The sequence below is a fragment of the Trachypithecus francoisi genome, unplaced genomic scaffold (genome assembly GCF_009764315.1).
Source record: "Trachypithecus francoisi isolate TF-2019V2 unplaced genomic scaffold, Tfra_2.0 Lachesis_group6, whole genome shotgun sequence".
NCBI lineage: Eukaryota > Metazoa > Chordata > Mammalia > Primates > Cercopithecidae > Trachypithecus > Trachypithecus francoisi.
Window position 1 is genome coordinate 72,377,457 of NW_022681471.1, and position 17,762 is coordinate 72,395,218.

At 52.9% G+C, this 17,762-nt stretch overlaps 1 protein-coding gene and 1 pseudogene across 1 annotated transcript in view; both read left to right on the forward strand.

Annotated features, from left to right (window-relative positions):
- Positions 1-5,658: 5,658 nt before the first annotated feature.
- Positions 5,659-17,762, forward strand: part of DLG3 (discs large MAGUK scaffold protein 3) — a 58,442-nt gene continuing 46,338 nt past the window's right edge. The window contains 10 exon segments of the mRNA XM_033200826.1: positions 5,659-6,361; positions 9,699-9,749; positions 10,145-10,269; positions 10,476-10,645; positions 10,955-11,091; positions 11,424-11,568; positions 12,653-12,694; positions 12,697-12,811; positions 14,451-14,607; positions 15,028-15,130. Coding sequence (XP_033056717.1) covers positions 6,005-6,361; positions 9,699-9,749; positions 10,145-10,269; positions 10,476-10,645; positions 10,955-11,091; positions 11,424-11,568; positions 12,653-12,694; positions 12,697-12,811; positions 14,451-14,607; positions 15,028-15,130 — 1,402 coding nt within the window. The 5' untranslated portion in view covers positions 5,659-6,004.
- On the forward strand, positions 11,664-11,825 carry LOC117078725 (annotated as a pseudogene).

Here is a 17,762-nt window from a genome sequence, read left to right on the forward strand (position 1 = left end):
GGCCAAGGAAGGAAATTGAACTTGAACCTCTACCTGTCAGTAACCAGGCAGTGGCCCCTTCCTCTGATGAAAATGGTGTCAGAAGAAGCCTACCAAAAACAAAAGATGTAAATGAAATCCAGAGTCTCATACTGTAATATCCAGAAATTCCAGGATGCAATAAAAATCACTCCATATCTAAGCCCAGCACCTATAGTCCCAGATACTCAGGAGGCTGAGTTGGGAGAATCACTTGAGCCCAGGAGTTCAAGGTCAGCTTGGGCAATGTAGTGAGACCCTGTGTCTTTATATTTCTTTTTTTTTTTTTTTTTTTTTGAGACGGAGTCTCGCTCTGTAGCCCCGGCTGGAGTGCAGTGGCGCGATCTCGGCTCACTGCAAGCTCCGCCTCCCGGGTTCCCGCCATTCTCCTGCCTCAGCCTCCCGAGTAGCTGGGACTACAGGCGCCCGCCATCTCGCCCGGCTAATTTTTTGTATTTTTTAGTAGAGACGGGGTTTCACCGTGTAGACCAGTATGGTCTCGATCTCCTGACCTCGTGATCCACCCGTCTCGGCCTCCCAAAGTGCTGGGATTACAGGCTTGAGCCACCGCGCCCGGCCTAGACCCTGTGTCTTTAAAAAAAAAAAAAAAAAAAAAAAAATTCACTCATACCAAGAACCAGGAGACCTTCAATTTGAATGAGAAAGAGAAAGATTTCAACTATCTGACAAAGATTCTAAAGTGGCCAACAGAAAAAAAAAATGCTTCTATGAGCAATCTATGAGCAATTACAAACAAGGTTAAAACAAATTTAAAAAATAGCAAGTCTTGGCAAAGAAATAAGAGATATAATAAAGAATCAAATAAAACTTTGGAACAAACTATAATAACCAAACTAAAAAACTCAGTGGATGAGCTCAAAAGGAGGATAGAGAGGACAGAGAAAAGAATCAGTGAACATAAAGATAGAACATTAGAAATTACCCGATCTGAACAACAATGAGAAAATAATAGACTTAAAAAGAAATGAACAGAGCTGGGCACAGTGGCTCATGCCTGTAATCTCAGCACTTTGGGAGGCTGAGGTGGGCAGATCACTTGAGCCCAGGAGTTCAAGACCAGCTTGGGCAACATGGCGAAACCCTGTCTCTACTAAAAATACAAAAATTAGCTGGATATGGTGATGCACACCTGTAGTCCCAGCTACTCAGGAGGCTGAGGTGGGAGGATCACCTGAGCTTGGGAGATCGGGGCTGTAGTAAGCTGTGATTGTCCACTGCACTCTAGCTTGGGTGACAAAATGAAACCCAGTCTCAAAGAAAAAAAAAAAATGAACAGAGCCTCAGGGATGCTTGGGACTATAACAAAGGACTTAACATTACGTAACTGGAGATGTGGAAGAGGAAGAGAAAGAGCATGGGGCTAAAAAAAATTACTCAAGAAATAATGGCTAAAAATTTGGAAAAAGACATAAATGAACAGGTTCAAGAAGCTGAACAAACCCCAAATAGGATAAACTCAGATTCACCCCAAGGCACACCATAATCAAACTTCTGAAAACTAAAGATGGGAAACTTGAAAGCAGCAAGAGAGAAACAACACCTTACCTACAGTGGAAAAGGAATTCAAATGTGGCCAGGCACAGTGGCTAATACTTGTAATTCCAATGCTTTGGGAGGCCAAGGCGGGAGGATTACCCAAGGCCAGGAGTTTGAGACCAGCCTGGGCAACATAATGAGACCTCGTCTCTACTAAAAATAAAAAAATTAACCAGGCGTGGTGTGCACCTGTAGTCCCACCTACTCAGGAGCCTGCTTGGGAGACTGAGACAGGAGGATCACTTTCAGGCCAGGAGTTTCGAGGCTGCAGTGAACTATGGTCACACCACTGCACTCCAGCCTGCTATATCTGGTGAAAATATCCTTCAGAAATGAGGGGGAAATCAAGACATTCGCAGACAAAGGAAAGCTAAGAGAATTTGTTGCCAGCAAACAAAGAATGGCTAAAGGAAGTTATAAAAACTTACAGATGAATAATGGAACCATTTACATGTAACGAAACTTACATGTAAATGGTTCAGAAAAAGGGATAGATAGATAGATAGATAGAGCATTAGCTGGGCATGGTGGCACACACCTGTGGTCCCAGCCACTTGTGAGGCTGAGGTGGGAGGATTGCTTGAGCCCAGGAGTTTGAGGTTGCAGTGAGCCATGATCACATCCCTGCACTCTAGCCTGAGTGAGTGAGCAACACCTACTGTTCAAAAAATATAGATAGATGCATAGATACATAGATACATAGATAGAGCAAATATAACAAGTCAAAACAAGTCAAATTGTTGACTTGATAAGGAAGACATACAGTGGTGCCCACCGTATTATTCTTCCAATATTTCAGTATGTTTGTAAATTTTCATTTTTTTTTTTTTTTTTTTTTTTTGAGACGGAGTCTCGCTCTGCCGCCCAGGCTGGAGTGCAGTGGCCGGGTCTCAGCTCACTGCAAGCTCCGCCTCCTGGGTTTACGCCATTCTCCTGCCTCAGCCTCCCAAGCAGCTGGGACTACAGGCGCCCGCCATGTCGCCCGGCTAGTTTTTTGTATTTTTTAGTAGAGACGGGGTTTCACCATGTTAGCCAGGATGGTCTCGATCTCCTGACCTCGTGATCCGCCCGTCTCGGCCTCCCAAAGTGCTGGGATTACAGGCTTGAGCCACCGCGCCCGGCCGGCGTAAATTTTCATTTTTAAAAATGTTGGAGAGGATATGTGGAGGATAGATATATGATAAAGCAAGCATAGCAAAATGTTAACGAGAATCCTGGGCGGTGGTAATTGGGTGTTCACTGTAAAATTTTTTGAATTTTTCTGTATGTTTAAAAACTTTCATATTAAACTGTGGGGGCAAAAAACTTGAAAAAAAATCACAACTTGGTATCCTCCCCTACCTTTCCCAATCCATGTTACTGTGCTCTACTTTGTCTTTTTTCCATGGCACTTATCACCATATACACAGCAGGTCTTTGAATAATATTGTTTTCTTCAACATCATTTTGTTATAACATTGATGAGAAAAAAAAAAAAAAAAAAAACTGAAACAATTCCTGGCCAGAGCCACTGTCTGTGTGGAGTTTGCACACTCTCCCCATGGATGTGTGGGTTTTCTCCGGGTATTCCAGGGCACTGCGCTTCCTCCCACATCCCAGTGCACGTTAGGTGAATTGGCGTGTCTAAATTGTCCCAGTGTGAGTGAGTGTGGGTGTGTATGTGAGTGCACCCTGTGATGGAATGGCATCCTGTCCAGGATTGGTTCCTGCCCTGTACCTTGAGCTGCTGTGATAGGCTCTGGCCACCCTTGACCCTGAACTGAAATAAGCAGATTGAAAAATGAATGAATGGATGGATGGATGCATGGAAGGATGGATGGATGGATGGATGAATACAAAGTATTGTAAAATAAAAATGTGTAAAGTAGTTGATAATCATACAAATGCACAATAAACTATGAGGTAAGAAAGTGCTCATCGAGTCCACCGTATTCGTGATTGTTTGCTTTTGAACTGCATGGTGGTAGGGAGGTGCTCCTTACAATTTTCACTTTGCATATATTTATTCCTTGGTTCAACCCACCACCACTTCCACTGCTGTCACTCACTGGTTCACCAAAAATTAGGTAATTATTTACTTATTTTCATTAATCTTTCTATATGTGTGCATAGCTCATATTTATTTCAATGTTTAATATCAGAAGTGTTTTGGGTCTTTATTTAGAAGCTTGGTGATGTTTTGTGACCAGAAATATGCTGTAGGAACTTAGCTCTTGTTTATATTAATTAGCCTATGGTAAAATTGGTTTTGTTATGCGTTGTTTCAGTTAGTCACAATTTCCAAGGATCTACCAACAACATTAAATGAGGACCTACTGTACTACATAATTCACTTATTGATTGTGTTTATTTTTGTCTGTGTCCTCTCACGAGGAGGTAAGCTCCCCAAGGGCAGGGATTTGTTCTGTTTGTTCTGTTTTATTTTGTTTGCTGCTATATCCCCAAATCCTACAACAGTGTCTGGCACATAGCAAGTGTTCCATGCATATTTGTTGAATTAAGAGTGAATCTATGAGGGCCGGGCACGGTGGATCACACCTGTAATCCCAGCACTTTGGGAGGCCAAGGTGGGTGGATCACTTGACTTCGGGAGTTCGAGACCAGCCTGGCCAACATGATGAAACCTTGTCTCTACTAAGAAAATACAAAAATTAGCCGGGCATGGTGGCAGGAGCCTGTAGTCCTGGCTACTCGGGAGGCTGAGGCAGGAGAATCGTTTAAACCTGGGAAGCTGAGGTTGCAGTGAACTGAGATCACACCACTGCACTCCAGCCTGGGTGACAGAATGGGAATCCGTCTCAAAAAAAAAAAAAAAAAAAAAAAGAAAAGAAAAAGAAAAAGAAAAGAAAAGAAAAGAATCTCTGTATCCCTAATACCTAGGTCAAGGTCTTGCATGGAGTAGGTGCTCAATGAATATTTGCTGAATTGAACTGAGATGTAAATTCTGTAGGAGAACTTAGAATAGACCTGTCGTACTAGAGTGGTTCACAGCATGGACTCTGGAGTCAAATAATCAGGATTTGCATCCTGATTCTGTCACTTCCAGCTGTGTTACCTAGCTGTGTTAATATCTTTGAGCCTCAATTTCTCATTGGTAAAATGAAGATAATAATAGCATCAGCTTGGTAGGATTTGGGTTTGCATGTTATGCACTTAGGACTTTGTAAAGACCCAATAATTGGTAGCTAAAAACAAAACAAGAACTGCAAAAAAGATAGTCTTTCATGTACGTCATCCTTCCTCCATTCCCCCGACAAGCTGGGCCAGGAGAGGGTAAGGAGATGTCCTTGGACAAGTATTCCTAAGCTCTATTCCAGACCCACAGAAGGGTTTCTCTCCTTCAAATCCCTTCTTACCTTTTCACCTGTCCTGGACTCTCGTCTTGATATCCTGAAGTTCCTTCCCCCATCATAACCATGCAGGGGTGGAGTGGAGGAGATAGGGGTTTGTGGGCCAGGGACAAGGACTTAGAGCTTTGTGTTAATCCCTGTTCTAGGGTTGAGTTCCTTACTGGTGATGGTAGAAGGTCAAGTGTGAGGTCACAGTAATTTCAGGGCCTAGAGAAAGAGAGAACAATAGTCTTGTGGAGGAGGTATTGACAGGACAGCGGGCCTCATATGCTGCTTTCTTCCTTGGTCCCCTGTAAGAGAAAGCACCTCCTTCACTCTGCTCCAACGTCCCTTCTGTCCATCCTGCTACCTCGTCTTTACTTCTGGTGGCCCCAGCTCAGAGCAAGCCTGGGGACCCATTGAGCATATCCCTGCAACTCCCTCTTGGAAGTGGGATGGGGTGGAGTGGGCAGAGGACAGGCTAAAATTGGCGATATAAGGGCACAAGATCGGGTGCCTGAGCTCTCTGGTGGCCCACGTCCTCTGCCCCCACCCTAGGGCCAACAGTTCCCTAGAGATTGGGGGAGCTGGGGCTGAGCCTGGGGGCGCCACTGCCTCTGTTCCTTTAAGGAGCCGCTGTTTAGCATTCCTACCGCTGCCGCTGCCGCTGCCTGCCTCTGCGCGCTGATTGGCTGGAATCAACTGAGAAGGGAGCCAGGGAGAGATGCTCTTGACTCCACTCAGATCCATCCTGGGGACCAGAGCAGAAGCGGTCCTCACAGCACCCAGTCTCTGCTTGAGCTCCCGCTTCTTCTTTGCCGCTGGGCCTCGGCCCAGGAGCCACGACGGGCGACACGGAGCCGCCAGTGCTGGAGGGGGAGCCGTGGGTGCGGGGCAGCGTGGGGGCCGAGGCCCCGGGACGCCCGCCCGGCCCCAGGCCCCGCTCAGCCCGGGCGCCCCCACGGGTGCCCCCCCCTTCTTGGTCCGAGCAGTGTGAGTGTGCCCGGGAGCCCGGCGGCGGCGGCGGCGGTGGCGGCGGCGGTGGCGGCGGCGTGGAAACCGGCGTGGGCTGGGGGGTCCGAGCCGCGGGGGGCAGTGCCATGCACAAGCACCAGCACTGCTGTAAGTGCCCTGAGTGCTATGAAGTGACCCGCCTGGCCGCCCTGCGGCGCCTCGAGCCTCCGGGCTACGGGGACTGGCAGGTCCCCGACCCCTACGGGCCAGGTGGGGGCAACGGCGCCAGCGCGGGTTATGGGGGCTACAGCTCGCAGACCTTGCCCTCGCAGGCGGGGGCCACCCCCACCCCTCGCACCAAGGCCAAGCTCATCCCCACCGGCCGGGATGTGGGGCCGGTGCCTCCTAAGCCAGTCCCGGGCAAGAGCACCCCCAAACTCAACGGCAGCGGCCCCAGCTGGTGGCCAGAGTGCACCTGTACCAACCGGGACTGGTATGAGCAGGTATGGACCAGCGAAGTGGGGAGCGGTGGGGCAACCCAGGAGGGCTGGAGAGTGGGGGCCTAGAGGCCTGGGATGCAGTAGGGGTCGCTGGGGCTCCAAGCCTGTGGACCCGAGCCATAGCATTGCAGCTGGGCAAAGAGAGGTGTTGGGAATGTGTGGTTCCCTGTGTGTGTCTGTTTGGGGGTCTCCATTAGAAGGAGATTGGGAGGAGCCGTGTGTGTCAGGGGGTAAGGGCATGGCGGAGGGTCACATTTTCCTGTGTGGGGGAATTGGGTTTGTCTCAGTGTGGGGGTTTGGCAATGTCTCTGTGTCTGGCAGGGGGCGGGAGGTTCTGCGGGGGCTGCGTGTGGTGTGTGTCTCCACAGGAGGGGAGGAGGGGGCATGGTGCTCTGCGTAGGGGGGACATATGTGTGTGTATGTATGTTGGGGTGTGTGGAGGAAGACAGTGGAGCTGCCGGGAATCCGTGTGGAGGAGCCCATGTGCCCGGCTCACTGAGCTTCATCCCTCGATGCCATCAGTCCCTCTCCGTCCCAGTCCCTTTGTGTGTGGATGTGCACATGGATGTGTGGAGATGTCACTCTGAATGTGGAGAGGTCTCTGTAGAGGAGGCTGCAGGGATGGCTGTGTTTGTGTGTGTGGCTACATGTATATGTGTGTGAGCATGTGGCTGCAAGAGTGTGCACGCGTGTGCCTGGTGTGTGTGTGTGTGTGTGTTGTCTCTGGTGAGAGGCGATTGACAGGCAAGGGAGGGGAGAGGAAGGAGCGAGAGACACGTCCCAAGCAAGGCTGAGAGGCTGCTGAGAAGGACAGACTCTTTTGTCCAAGCAGCTCTGAAGTGTGTGTGCCGGGGTGGGGTGGCGGGGGGCGGGGGGGAGATTTGAAGGAACTGAAGCAAGCTTCCTTGCTCTAGAGCAGGCATGGTGCCTGGAGCCAGCAAGGGGCAGCTGCCCTGGTGCAGGGACTGGCCCCAGTGGGGCATGTCCCCCTTGGGTATCTCCAGATGTGAGAGGGCTTAGCCCCCCCAGCCCTGACTTGGCACAGCTTGGGAGCCCCTGGGTGCTGGGCACAACTCCGGCTTCCACTCCCAGCCTAAACTGCCAGCTTAGAAAATGGAAGGAGCATCTGTGGGAGAAGCAGCAAAATGGAGGCTGGGCTGGCAGAGCCAGGTCCCTGGCACGCAAGGCGGAGGGCCTGTCTGGTTATCTGGCTCTGCAGCTCCTAGGATGGGGAGAGAGGAAGAGGAGGCTTTGCTGTTGAGGGCAGGTGATGACTTCCCCAAGCTGGTGACCGTTCTGGCTGCCTCTGCCCTCTGGGGATAGGATGTGCTGTCACTCAGAGGCAAAGGTGGGGACTTCCTGGGGAGAAGAGCCCTCGGTTCTGGCCTTCTGTCTGTCCACACTTACTGCTTCCCCACATCCTTTGCCTTGGCCTCTTGCCCTTTCCAGTGAGTCCCTCTCTCTCCTTTGCCCCCTCTGTCCTGGAGGCCTTTCCCTTGCAAACACTCTCTTATGCTTGTCCTGCCTGGCTGGGAGACAGGTGGCAATCCCAGGCTGGGCCAATTGGCCAAGGTTTCTTTGCCAGGGCTGATCCCTGGATGGCTCTTGGCCCTGAGAACAAGGTCCCTGAGTAGGGGTGGGGGCTAGAGGGTGTACCACTGGGAACCGGAAGCCTCTGGGTACCACTTGGGCTGGGCTTGAGGCCTGGCTTGTCACATGTGGGCACACATGGTACACCAAATGCACACAAGAGCCACATGGGTGTCCTTTTGCTTGTGTCTGTTGCATGGTACCTAAGGTAGCTGTATTGGTTTCGGGTCTCTAAAGAGCCTTCAGTTCTTCTTCCTGGGGTCACAGACCAGGGTAAGGCTGCAGCCGGAGTCCTCCCACCAACTCCCACAGCTGTAGGGCCAGCCCAGAAATGGTGGAGGCATGACAAGCTAGTCCTCTCCCCCTCTCCTCCTCTCTGCTTCTTGAAGCCAAAGCTGTGTGGGGTGTAGGTGGGATGGGGGAAGCAGAGCAGGACATGTGGAGGAGCCCCCACCCTGGTTTCCAGCTCCCCGCTTCTGAGGAGCAGGCCAGAGGTCAGGGAAGGGACAACATAGCCAGAGAAAGGTGGGGGAGGGGTGCCAGGATACCTGGGGAGACAGGCAAGAGGGCTTTTCCATTCTTGGAGGTAAGAGTGAGAGCTAGCAGGCAGGTGCTGCTTGTATGTCCAGAATCACATTTTCACTTGACAAATGGATGCACACATGTCCTGTCTGGGAGGCCATCTCTGTGGGTTGGTCAAATCACCCCTGTGTTTCTGACCCCTTCCCTTGCCTCTTCTTGCATGGCTACTGCATATTGAAGACCACGGACTCTGCTGCCAGTCAGTCTGTGGGTCACCAACTTCTCCCTCATGGGGAATCTTGTTTACCTTGCTCCAGTCCCACCCTTGGCTTTGTCTCTGACTCCTGACCAGCTCCCACCCTCACCCTTTCTGCTGGGAAACATGAAGGGCTCAGGGCCAAAAATCCTTTGGTAGAAAATGGATTAGGACTTTGACTCCTTCTACCTATTTGAGGAATTGGGTTCCTGGAGTCCAAGAAGGAGGTATAGAGTGAAGACTCACGAGGTGCTCCAAAGTGGGGCAACTGTCCTTTCTCCATGAGCTCTGCTGGGGTATGGGGATGAGTGACCAAAACATCAAGGGCCTTAAGAGCTTACTGTAACCAAAAGAACACCTAGAGATCCCATTGCTCTGCCGCTAACTCCCAGTGTGCCCTTAGGCACATCCCATGTCCTCTCTGGGCCTCCGTGTCACCTACTGTCACATGAAGGGGACAGGACAAGATGATGTCTGCTGTCCTTCCAGTTCGGACACAGTGGGAGTCTATGATCCCCCAGTCAGGGAGAACTGTGGTTCAGAAGGGGAAGGGTTATCTGTCTAGGCCACTGGGTATCCCCTATGGACACTGGGTGTGGCATGGTTTGCCCTCCATGCTCCATCTCTGCCATCCCCCTTAGGCCAGCCCTGCACTCCTCCTAGTGAACCCCAAGGCACTGAAGCCCAGCCTCTCGGTGAGTGCATCACTGGCTGGCTCAGTCTCAGACAATTGATCTGGGCTAAATGAGCAGCTGGGTTTGGCCTGATATGGTTGGAAGCAAAGCAGGGGTGGGGGGTGAGTGGGGAGTGGCCTCTTCTGGGTTAGCCTGTCCTCATCTGTGGCCAAGAGGTGACCTGGGGTGCACTTGGGCTCTTCTACTCTGTGGGAGTAGGGGAGGAGGCAGATTGACCAAGGGGCAGATGACTGGAAGGGCAGGGGGCACTAAGGGAATTGCCTGTGTCTCCCCCTAGGTGAATGGCAGCGATGGCATGTTCAAATATGAGGAAATTGTACTTGAGCGGGTGAGTCTGCCAGTGGGGAAAAGCGGAAAGGGAAGGAGAGGGTTGGAGCCAGGAGACGGGAGACCCCCGAATCATGGTTTCAAGACCCATGGGGGGACCTGCATTAAGAGGATGGAGAAACAGCGGCCCTCAAAGGCCACTTCACTGCATCAATCAATCAACTCACTAGCAAATATTAATTGACCTTGTTCACTGAGGCCTGGGGTATTGGGGAGGGGATGAGTTTCCCAGAATGGTCAGCAGAGGCTGGGTTTCTGACAAATGTGCCCAGCCTGCCATGGCCCCTTCTGAGACCTGGAGAACTAGCTCTGGGACATAAGGGGAGATGGGGTACCCAGAACTCTCTTTTTTGCCCTTAGAGTGAACAGACTGTGCCTTTCTTCCCACTTCTGCAGGGCAACTCTGGCCTGGGCTTCAGTATTGCAGGTGGCATCGACAATCCCCATGTCCCTGATGACCCTGGCATCTTTATTACCAAGATTATCCCTGGTGGAGCAGCTGCCATGGATGGGAGGCTGGGGTGAGATGGCCTGGAAGCAGGGTTGTGGGTGGCAAGGACAGGATAGAGATGAGGGGAGGAAAGCCTGCCTGGCAGGATGACCCTTCCATTAGATCTGAGGGCAGGGTGGGAGGGCAGAGGAGGGGAGGACAGAGAAGTGGGAGGAAGCAGGAGAGGGAGTGGAGGGGTGGGGGCACAGTGTCATGCGTCTCGGGCTTCCCCCACAGGGTGAATGACTGTGTGCTGCGGGTGAATGAGGTGGACGTGTCGGAGGTGGTACACAGCCGGGCAGTGGAGGCGCTGAAGGAGGCAGGCCCTGTGGTGCGATTGGTGGTGCGGAGGCGACAGCCTCCACCCGAGACCATCATGGAGGTCAACCTGCTCAAAGGGCCCAAAGGTGCGGCCCTCCAGGTTCCTGTGCTCCAGCCAGAGCCCTAGGCCCCAGATCCCATCTGGCCCCATAAGGAATTGGAAGGGAATGGCCTTACTCCTTGCCTGACTCCCCCTGTTCCAACTCACAGCCTACTTTTTTGACCTCAGGCCTCACCCTTACTCATCTCAGGATGGCAGCTTAGTGTTTGGATCCCCTGGAGGGAGCTCCTGTGGGGCCAGTGGGTTGGCTGGGGGAGGGGGCTTGGATTTGGGATCGACAACACTTTAACCTCTCCTTGTGGGCCTCTCCCACCCCCTGCTGGCTCCCACTCAGGCCTGGGTTTCAGCATTGCTGGGGGTATTGGCAACCAGCACATCCCAGGAGACAACAGCATCTACATCACCAAGATCATTGAGGGGGGTGCTGCTCAGAAGGATGGACGCCTACAGATCGGGGACCGGCTGCTGGCGGTGAGACAGACTTCACGGGGATGCCCAAATGATAGGGTAGGGAGGAGGAGCTCCAGTACCCCTCACTCTGCCTAAACCTCACTCAGGGATGAGGCATCATGGGGGAATTTCAAGAGTTATCATCTGTGTTGTGTTTGCCCAGATACAAAGGCCTACTTCTTTCTGTGGCCGGGGTCTTGCCCTATCCCCTACTTCCTGCCTCTGCTCCTCATAGCACTATACTTGGGCCTCTGTTAGCATGCTGTTGAATTTCACTGAAAAGGCATCTCTCGGGTTCCCTGGAGACGCCTCTCCTTCTCCCAAGTCCCAGCCTGAGGCCTCTCGTCTTCTAGGTGAACAACACCAATCTGCAGGATGTGAGGCACGAGGAAGCTGTGGCCTCACTGAAGAACACATCTGATATGGTGTATTTGAAGGTGGCCAAGCCAGGCAGCCTCCACCTCAACGACATGTACGCTCCCCCTGACTACGCCAGCAGTACGTACTCATCAGCCTCTGTCCCTGGCCTAAAGCTCTGTCCCCTGGTTTCTGGAGGGGAAGAAGTTCATACCCCTTGTTAAGAGAGGCCAAGCAGCTTTGCTCAGTGGTGGCACTGTAGCAGCCAATAAGGTTTATCTGAGGTGCCATTATTATTAATTGAAAACTTTGCCCAGTGCCCCACTGTGAAGACTTGCCATAGAGTCAGCATTGGCAATTTCTGACAACTTCTATGGACAGTGAATTTTAAAAAGAGGAAAAAGAGAAGCTGCAGAGGATAGTGCACAGAACTGAGTCCGGATCCTAGGTCTGTCTTTGTTTTTTTGTTTGTTTATTTGAGACAGAGTCTCGCTCTGTTGCCAGGGTGGAGTGCAGTGGCACGATCTTAGCTCACTGCAACCTCCGCCTCCCAGGTTCAAGCAATTCTCCTGCCTCAGCCTCCCGAGTAGCTGGGAATACAGGTGCCTGCCACCACGCCTGGCTAATTTTTTGTATTTTTAGTAGAGACGGGGTCTCTCCATGTTGGCCAGGATGGTCTCAATTTCCTGACCTTGTGATCCGCCCGCCTCAGCCTCCCAAAGTGCTGGGATTACAGGTGTGAACCACCGTGCCCGGCCCCCAGCTCTGTCCCTTAGAGCTGGGTGCCCTTAGACAAGTCCCTTTCACCTGTTTTTTGTTTCCTCTTTGGCAAAAAGGAGCTAATGATGTATGTGCTGCCTTCCTCATAGGACTGCTGCAAGGATCAAATGAGATCATGGATGAGAAAGCCCTTGGAAAACTGTATTAGGCTATAGAGATGTGAGGGATTATTATTAGTCACACCTCTAGTCATGCCTTTCTTTGTAGACTGCCTTGACTTCAGCTCTTTCTAAGACTCACAGGAGTGAGCCAAGGATTTAGAAAGGGACTGCGGAGGAGGAACCCTGGGTGGCGGGTGGATGGAGTGGGGAGGTGCGGCCTGAGGAATCAGCATCCCTTGGTCTCTTTTGCACCTGAAGTGGGGTGTGGGGGAAAGTCCTTGGAGGAGTTTGGGGTACCTGCCTCGACCAGTCTCTGAACTTTTGTCTCCCTTTCTTGATTCCAGCTTTTACTGCCTTGGCTGACAACCACATAAGCCATAATTCCAGCCGGGTTATCTCGGGGCTGTGGAGAGCAAGGTCAGCTACCCTGCTCCTCCTCAGGTTCCCCCCACCCGCTACTCTCCTATTCCCAGGCACATGCTGGCTGAGGAGGACTTCACCAGGTAAGACCACCCCCCCCCCCACTCAACATCCATTCAATCTACCCAGAATTGGGGAGGGGAGGAATCCGTTTCGCCGTTTCTGGCCGGCCACAGGCTCCTTGTAGTATGGAAAAGAAGAGGATAAGACCCTCATCACTCCCGGCTTTGGGGTCCAAGGCCCTCTCTCAGGCCTTGGGGACCTAGAGAGGGACAGAAGTGGCTGCAGGGACAAGTTCTACCATCAGGGGGAGTGCCGAGCGAGTGGCCCCGGTCCAAAAGTGCAGATAAAGAAACGATGGGGTGGAGTGTTTAGGGGGCTGAGGAGGTGAGGGCAGCGGAGTTTCCTGCCCTGAGATAGTTGCAGCCCGCTCTGCTGCAACCATGTCAAATTAGGGAAGAAAGTAGTTCAGCCGGTGAGGCTGGCGGGACTCTGACCGGCCCGGTGGCCTCGCCGGCAACGGCCCCGCCCCGCCCCGCTGGCGGCGGCGGCGGCGGCGGCGGCGGCGGCTGCGCGGGGCCTGGAACTGGTCGGGCCGGCCGGGGTTCCGGGGGACAGGTTTGCAGGGTGGGGCCCGGGAGGCTGGCGGGCAGGCAGCAGTGGAGCCGGAAGGGTAGGCGGCCGGGGGAGAGACAGAGGAGCTATGGAGAGGGCCCGCAAGTTCTCCAAGGGTCCCGGCTTGGCCACGGGCTTGGGCTCCGCCTCCGCTTCGGCCTGGAGGAGGGCTTCGCAGAGGTGGGCCTGGCCGCTCCGCTCCCTGCGGCCCGGAGGGGATGCCAGGTAGGAGTGGAGGGCTAGGAGCAAGAGCATCCGGAACTCAGGGAGGGAGCCTCGCCCCTGAGACTGGGAGCAAGAAAGGAAGAGTCTTGCTTGGGGCTTTGGGCTCTTCCGAGGAAAGATGCTTGTAACAAGTGAAGGCGGTGGGCCGGGAACGTGCCCTGGGAGTTGGGCTGATGGCACTGTGACCTTTTACAGAGGGCTTCGTTAGATGTGGTTAGTTTTACTCGCATTTTTCATGTGCTTGTCTGCTCTCTTCAGTTTGGCTTCTAGACTCCTTTTGGGAACCTGGGGTCCCCCTAAGAACCCAGGCGCTGCAACCCCCTGGGACTACATAGTGTTAGCTGCTGATTAAATATGTTGTTGGGGTAGCAGGTAGGAGGGGTCATAGTTGATGGGTGAAATTTTGAGACTGCAGAAGAGTATCTGTGAAGTGAGTGTGCACTTCGTTTGGATGATGAGTGCAGTCAACCCCAGGGTGACTCCACTGCCCCTAACTGCTTCCTCTTCTTGTGGTCCAGGGTCCATCACACGGATTGGTAGGATAGGAGTATCTGGGAAGGAAGAGGACCAGTGAGTGGGCTCTGAGATTTGGTCTCTGAAGTTCAGGGTAGGAATTTGTTGACCCGAGAGAGTAGGGGACTGTCCACTGGGAAGTTGACTGCAAGCCCTTGGAAAGAAGGGAGGGAAGAGGAACTGAAACTTGGCACCTGACAGAACAGCAGCCAAGCAGGTTTCAGGAGACAAAGGGAGGCCCTGCGTATCATACACAGGGAACCACATCCTTACTCCCTACAGCAAGTATGGACCTTGTTCCAGGCTGGCCCTCAAAGGACAACAGTCCGTATCTACCTAGTCCTTACTCCTCCACTCCTTTCCCACCAGAGAGCCCCGCAAGATCATCCTGCACAAAGGTTCCACAGGCCTGGGCTTCAACATCGTAGGAGGAGAGGATGGAGAAGGCATTTTTGTCTCCTTCATCCTGGCAGGAGGCCCAGCTGACCTGAGTGGGGAGCTGCGCAGGGGAGACCGGATCTTATCGGTGAGGAGACAAAGGAGAGGTGGGAGGATGGGAACTGTGTCAGTGTAAACTGGAGAGCGAGAGACCTTACTTCCTCTGAGGAATGCTTCTTGAGATGAGGGGAGGGCTAAGGACTGGAGAAAACTTACCTTGTTTTTGTAGACATCCTTAGTGACAGGGACCAGGACCAGACTTATCTTTGAGGAGGAAATGAATGCCTCTTGGATCTTAACCCTGATTGGCATTCGACCTTTATGAAGATAATTATTACACTAGAGATGTCGTATCCTTTAGGCCTTGTTTTAGGGGCAAGGTTGGAATATTGGGAAAGGCATCTAAGCAGGCTTAGGGGTGGGGTACCCATTTCCCTCACCTAACTGCTAGTGCAGAGGACCCCCTTTCTTGCTTTTGGGGTGGCTCACAGCTTCTCTCTTTGGACAGGTGAATGGAGTGAATCTGAGGAATGCAACTCATGAGCAGGCTGCAGCTGCTCTGAAACGGGCCGGCCAGTCAGTCACCATTGTGGCCCAGTACAGACCTGAAGGTAGGAGAAGGGAAGGTGGGAAGAGATGATGTGGGGGAGTTAGACTTACATTACGTGTTGGCTTTTTGCCATCCTAGGTAACAAAGCCACTTGACCAGGTCCCTTCTACCCTAGGGCAGTAACCTCTTCCTCTCTCCTTTTCCTTCTGGATAGGGGTTGGTTTGGGCGGCTTGGAAGCATCAATTAAGGCTGTGCTCAGAGCCTGCTGATGTGGGCTGCAGTGCAGGAGAAGGCCAGTAGTGGGCAGCAGCCTACGGGAAGCAGCATCCAAAGATTAGAGCGATTGGAAAAAGAGGAGGGGGCGGAGGGCCCACAGGAAGACAGGGAACTGTGTTCCCTGGAAGAGGAGAGCAGCTCTTGGTTAGAAGGACCTCAGGTAGAAGAGATCCGACCTCTTAAGTGATCTTGGGCCAAACCTCTGTGACCCCCACTCCCCTCCCCTCAAGATGACCGTGAAAGACCCATAAACGCGCTGAAAAGGTGATACCATGCCCTTGGGATAGGCGAGCTGGAGTCTACTCCCTCCCCTCCGGGGGGCCTTCTTTGTATTCTCAGTGAGCAGCCCTTGGCTGGGGCGAATGGGCGGGGCTGGTCCTTGCAAATAAAGGCGTTTGATTGGCTGGGGCCAACCGAGGCCCAGGTGCCGAGGTGAGCCGCGGGAAGGCGCGCCCTAGCCTGCGGGCGGGTGGAGTGGCCATTGGCCGGCTGAGCGCGGCCTCCAGCCGCATGCCCCGCCCCCGACCCAGGAGGAGGGCGGCGGGTGCCCCTCCTTCCCCCACTCGCGCGCCTCAGGCGTCTCCTCCTCCTCCTCCCTCCTTCCCCTCCTCTCTCCTCCCCTCCTCCCGCGCGCCCCGCTTTGTGTCCGTGGTCTCCCGCGCGGGACGGAGGGACTGGCTGGAGCTGGCGTTTTCTCAGTACTAGACCTGGACTCCGATCCGGCGCCAGGTGAGGTGGGGCGGACGGGGGTCAGGCCCCTTCGCAGTCCCCCCTAACCTCTCTATGGCTCTGTTCTCAGCCTCTTTTCCAACACTGCGTCCCCCAACTCTGCCCTCTCCCCCGAATGCCTTCGTTGCGTGCCCCCAGCCTCCTGAGAGCCTCCTCAGGGCCCCTCGGAGCGCCGCGCGGGGCTCTGCTCCCACTCACCCCACACTGGGCCCAGTCTGGCCTTCTTCACCTCTTGGCCGTCACCTCTCCCCTACCGCGAGCTGTGCCCCCTTCTCGCCCCAGGGCCTCTGTCCTGTCTCAGCCCCCTTCCTGCCGGCTGCTGCGCCCCCAAGCAGCTCCCTAATCCCTTGCCCCAGAGGAATTTTCTAAATCTTCCCCTCCCCCAAAACCCATTTCTCCACCCAACCTGGCCACCTCTGAGAACAGCCGCGAACGGCTTGGTATTCTGCCCCCTCCCTTTTGTTTGCAAGGGATTCGTACCATTCCCGACTTCTTTCGCCTCCTCCCCTTTGTCGCCTAGGGCTGCAGCGCCTGGGCTCCTGGGACACCTAGGCCCTGTGGGCCGGTTACTAAGGTGGCAGGGACCGACCTCTCCCTGGCAGGTGCTCTATTTCCGCGGTGAGAGGGGGAGAGGCTGGGAGCCCTGTCGCCAAGCTGAGAGGGATGGAAAGCGCCTACCTTTGTCCTTTCCGTTCCCCTCCCCCCATGCTCCTTCAGTGCCTCAAGAGCCTGAAGGGAAAGAAGAGAGAGCCTGCGACCTTTTCCACGAGGCTCTTCTGATCGAAGACAGAAGTGTAAGGAGGTAACTCACAGGAGAGAGAGCTTGTTGGTCTGAGGTAATGGGAAAGAGGGATTCACATGGACACTTTGAGTCATTTCTCTCCTTGTTTGGTTTTCAGCTTACTGATGAGGAACGCACCTTAGGGTTATTGTTTTTTTATGATTTATGTGTGTGCTGTTCGCTTTCCAGTACAGAGCAAACCGTCTGATTTTTATTAGCAACTAATAGTTATGCATTTCATGCCCACAACTTAGACAACACAGGTTCTGCAAAGGAAATGGTTTTTCTTGCATATTTGTGTGTGTATGTTGTAGGAGAAATTGATGTTTCTTTCGGTTTTGCTCTCTGATGTTGGGCACATGGAAACAATACTGTGAATGTGTGTGGTGGGGGTATGCTGGATACTAGTGACTACATATTTCTGTGACTTGTTGGGGGAATGCAACTGGTTTGCATAAAAAGCTGCAAGTTGTCCAGGGTAAGGGGGATTCCTGCAGTGTTTATTGCTCTCTGAGCATATTTCTGAGAGTTTATAATGTAGGTTGAGGTGCTGTTTTATGCTAGTTCTTTCTACCACTTGCCAAATAAGGCCTTTCTTCTTTTAGGATTTAGGTGAACCACTGTTGTTAAGGCTCTGCCACCCCAATCAATCTTACTTCCTCCTTTGGTTTGGTAAATCCAACAAGTCCTCAACATGCAAAAGCTTCCCCCCCCCCCCCCCCCCCCCCCCCTTTGAAAACAGATCCCTGGAGACTGGTCCAGAGGGACTGTCAGGCATTCTGTGTTGGGCTCTAAATTTTCTTTGATAAAGTGCTAGTTTTTAAAAATAAGGACTCCATGTTGATCAATTTATAAATAAGTGTGGTTCTTCAGAGGATTGCATCACGGTGGGTATTTACAAAATGA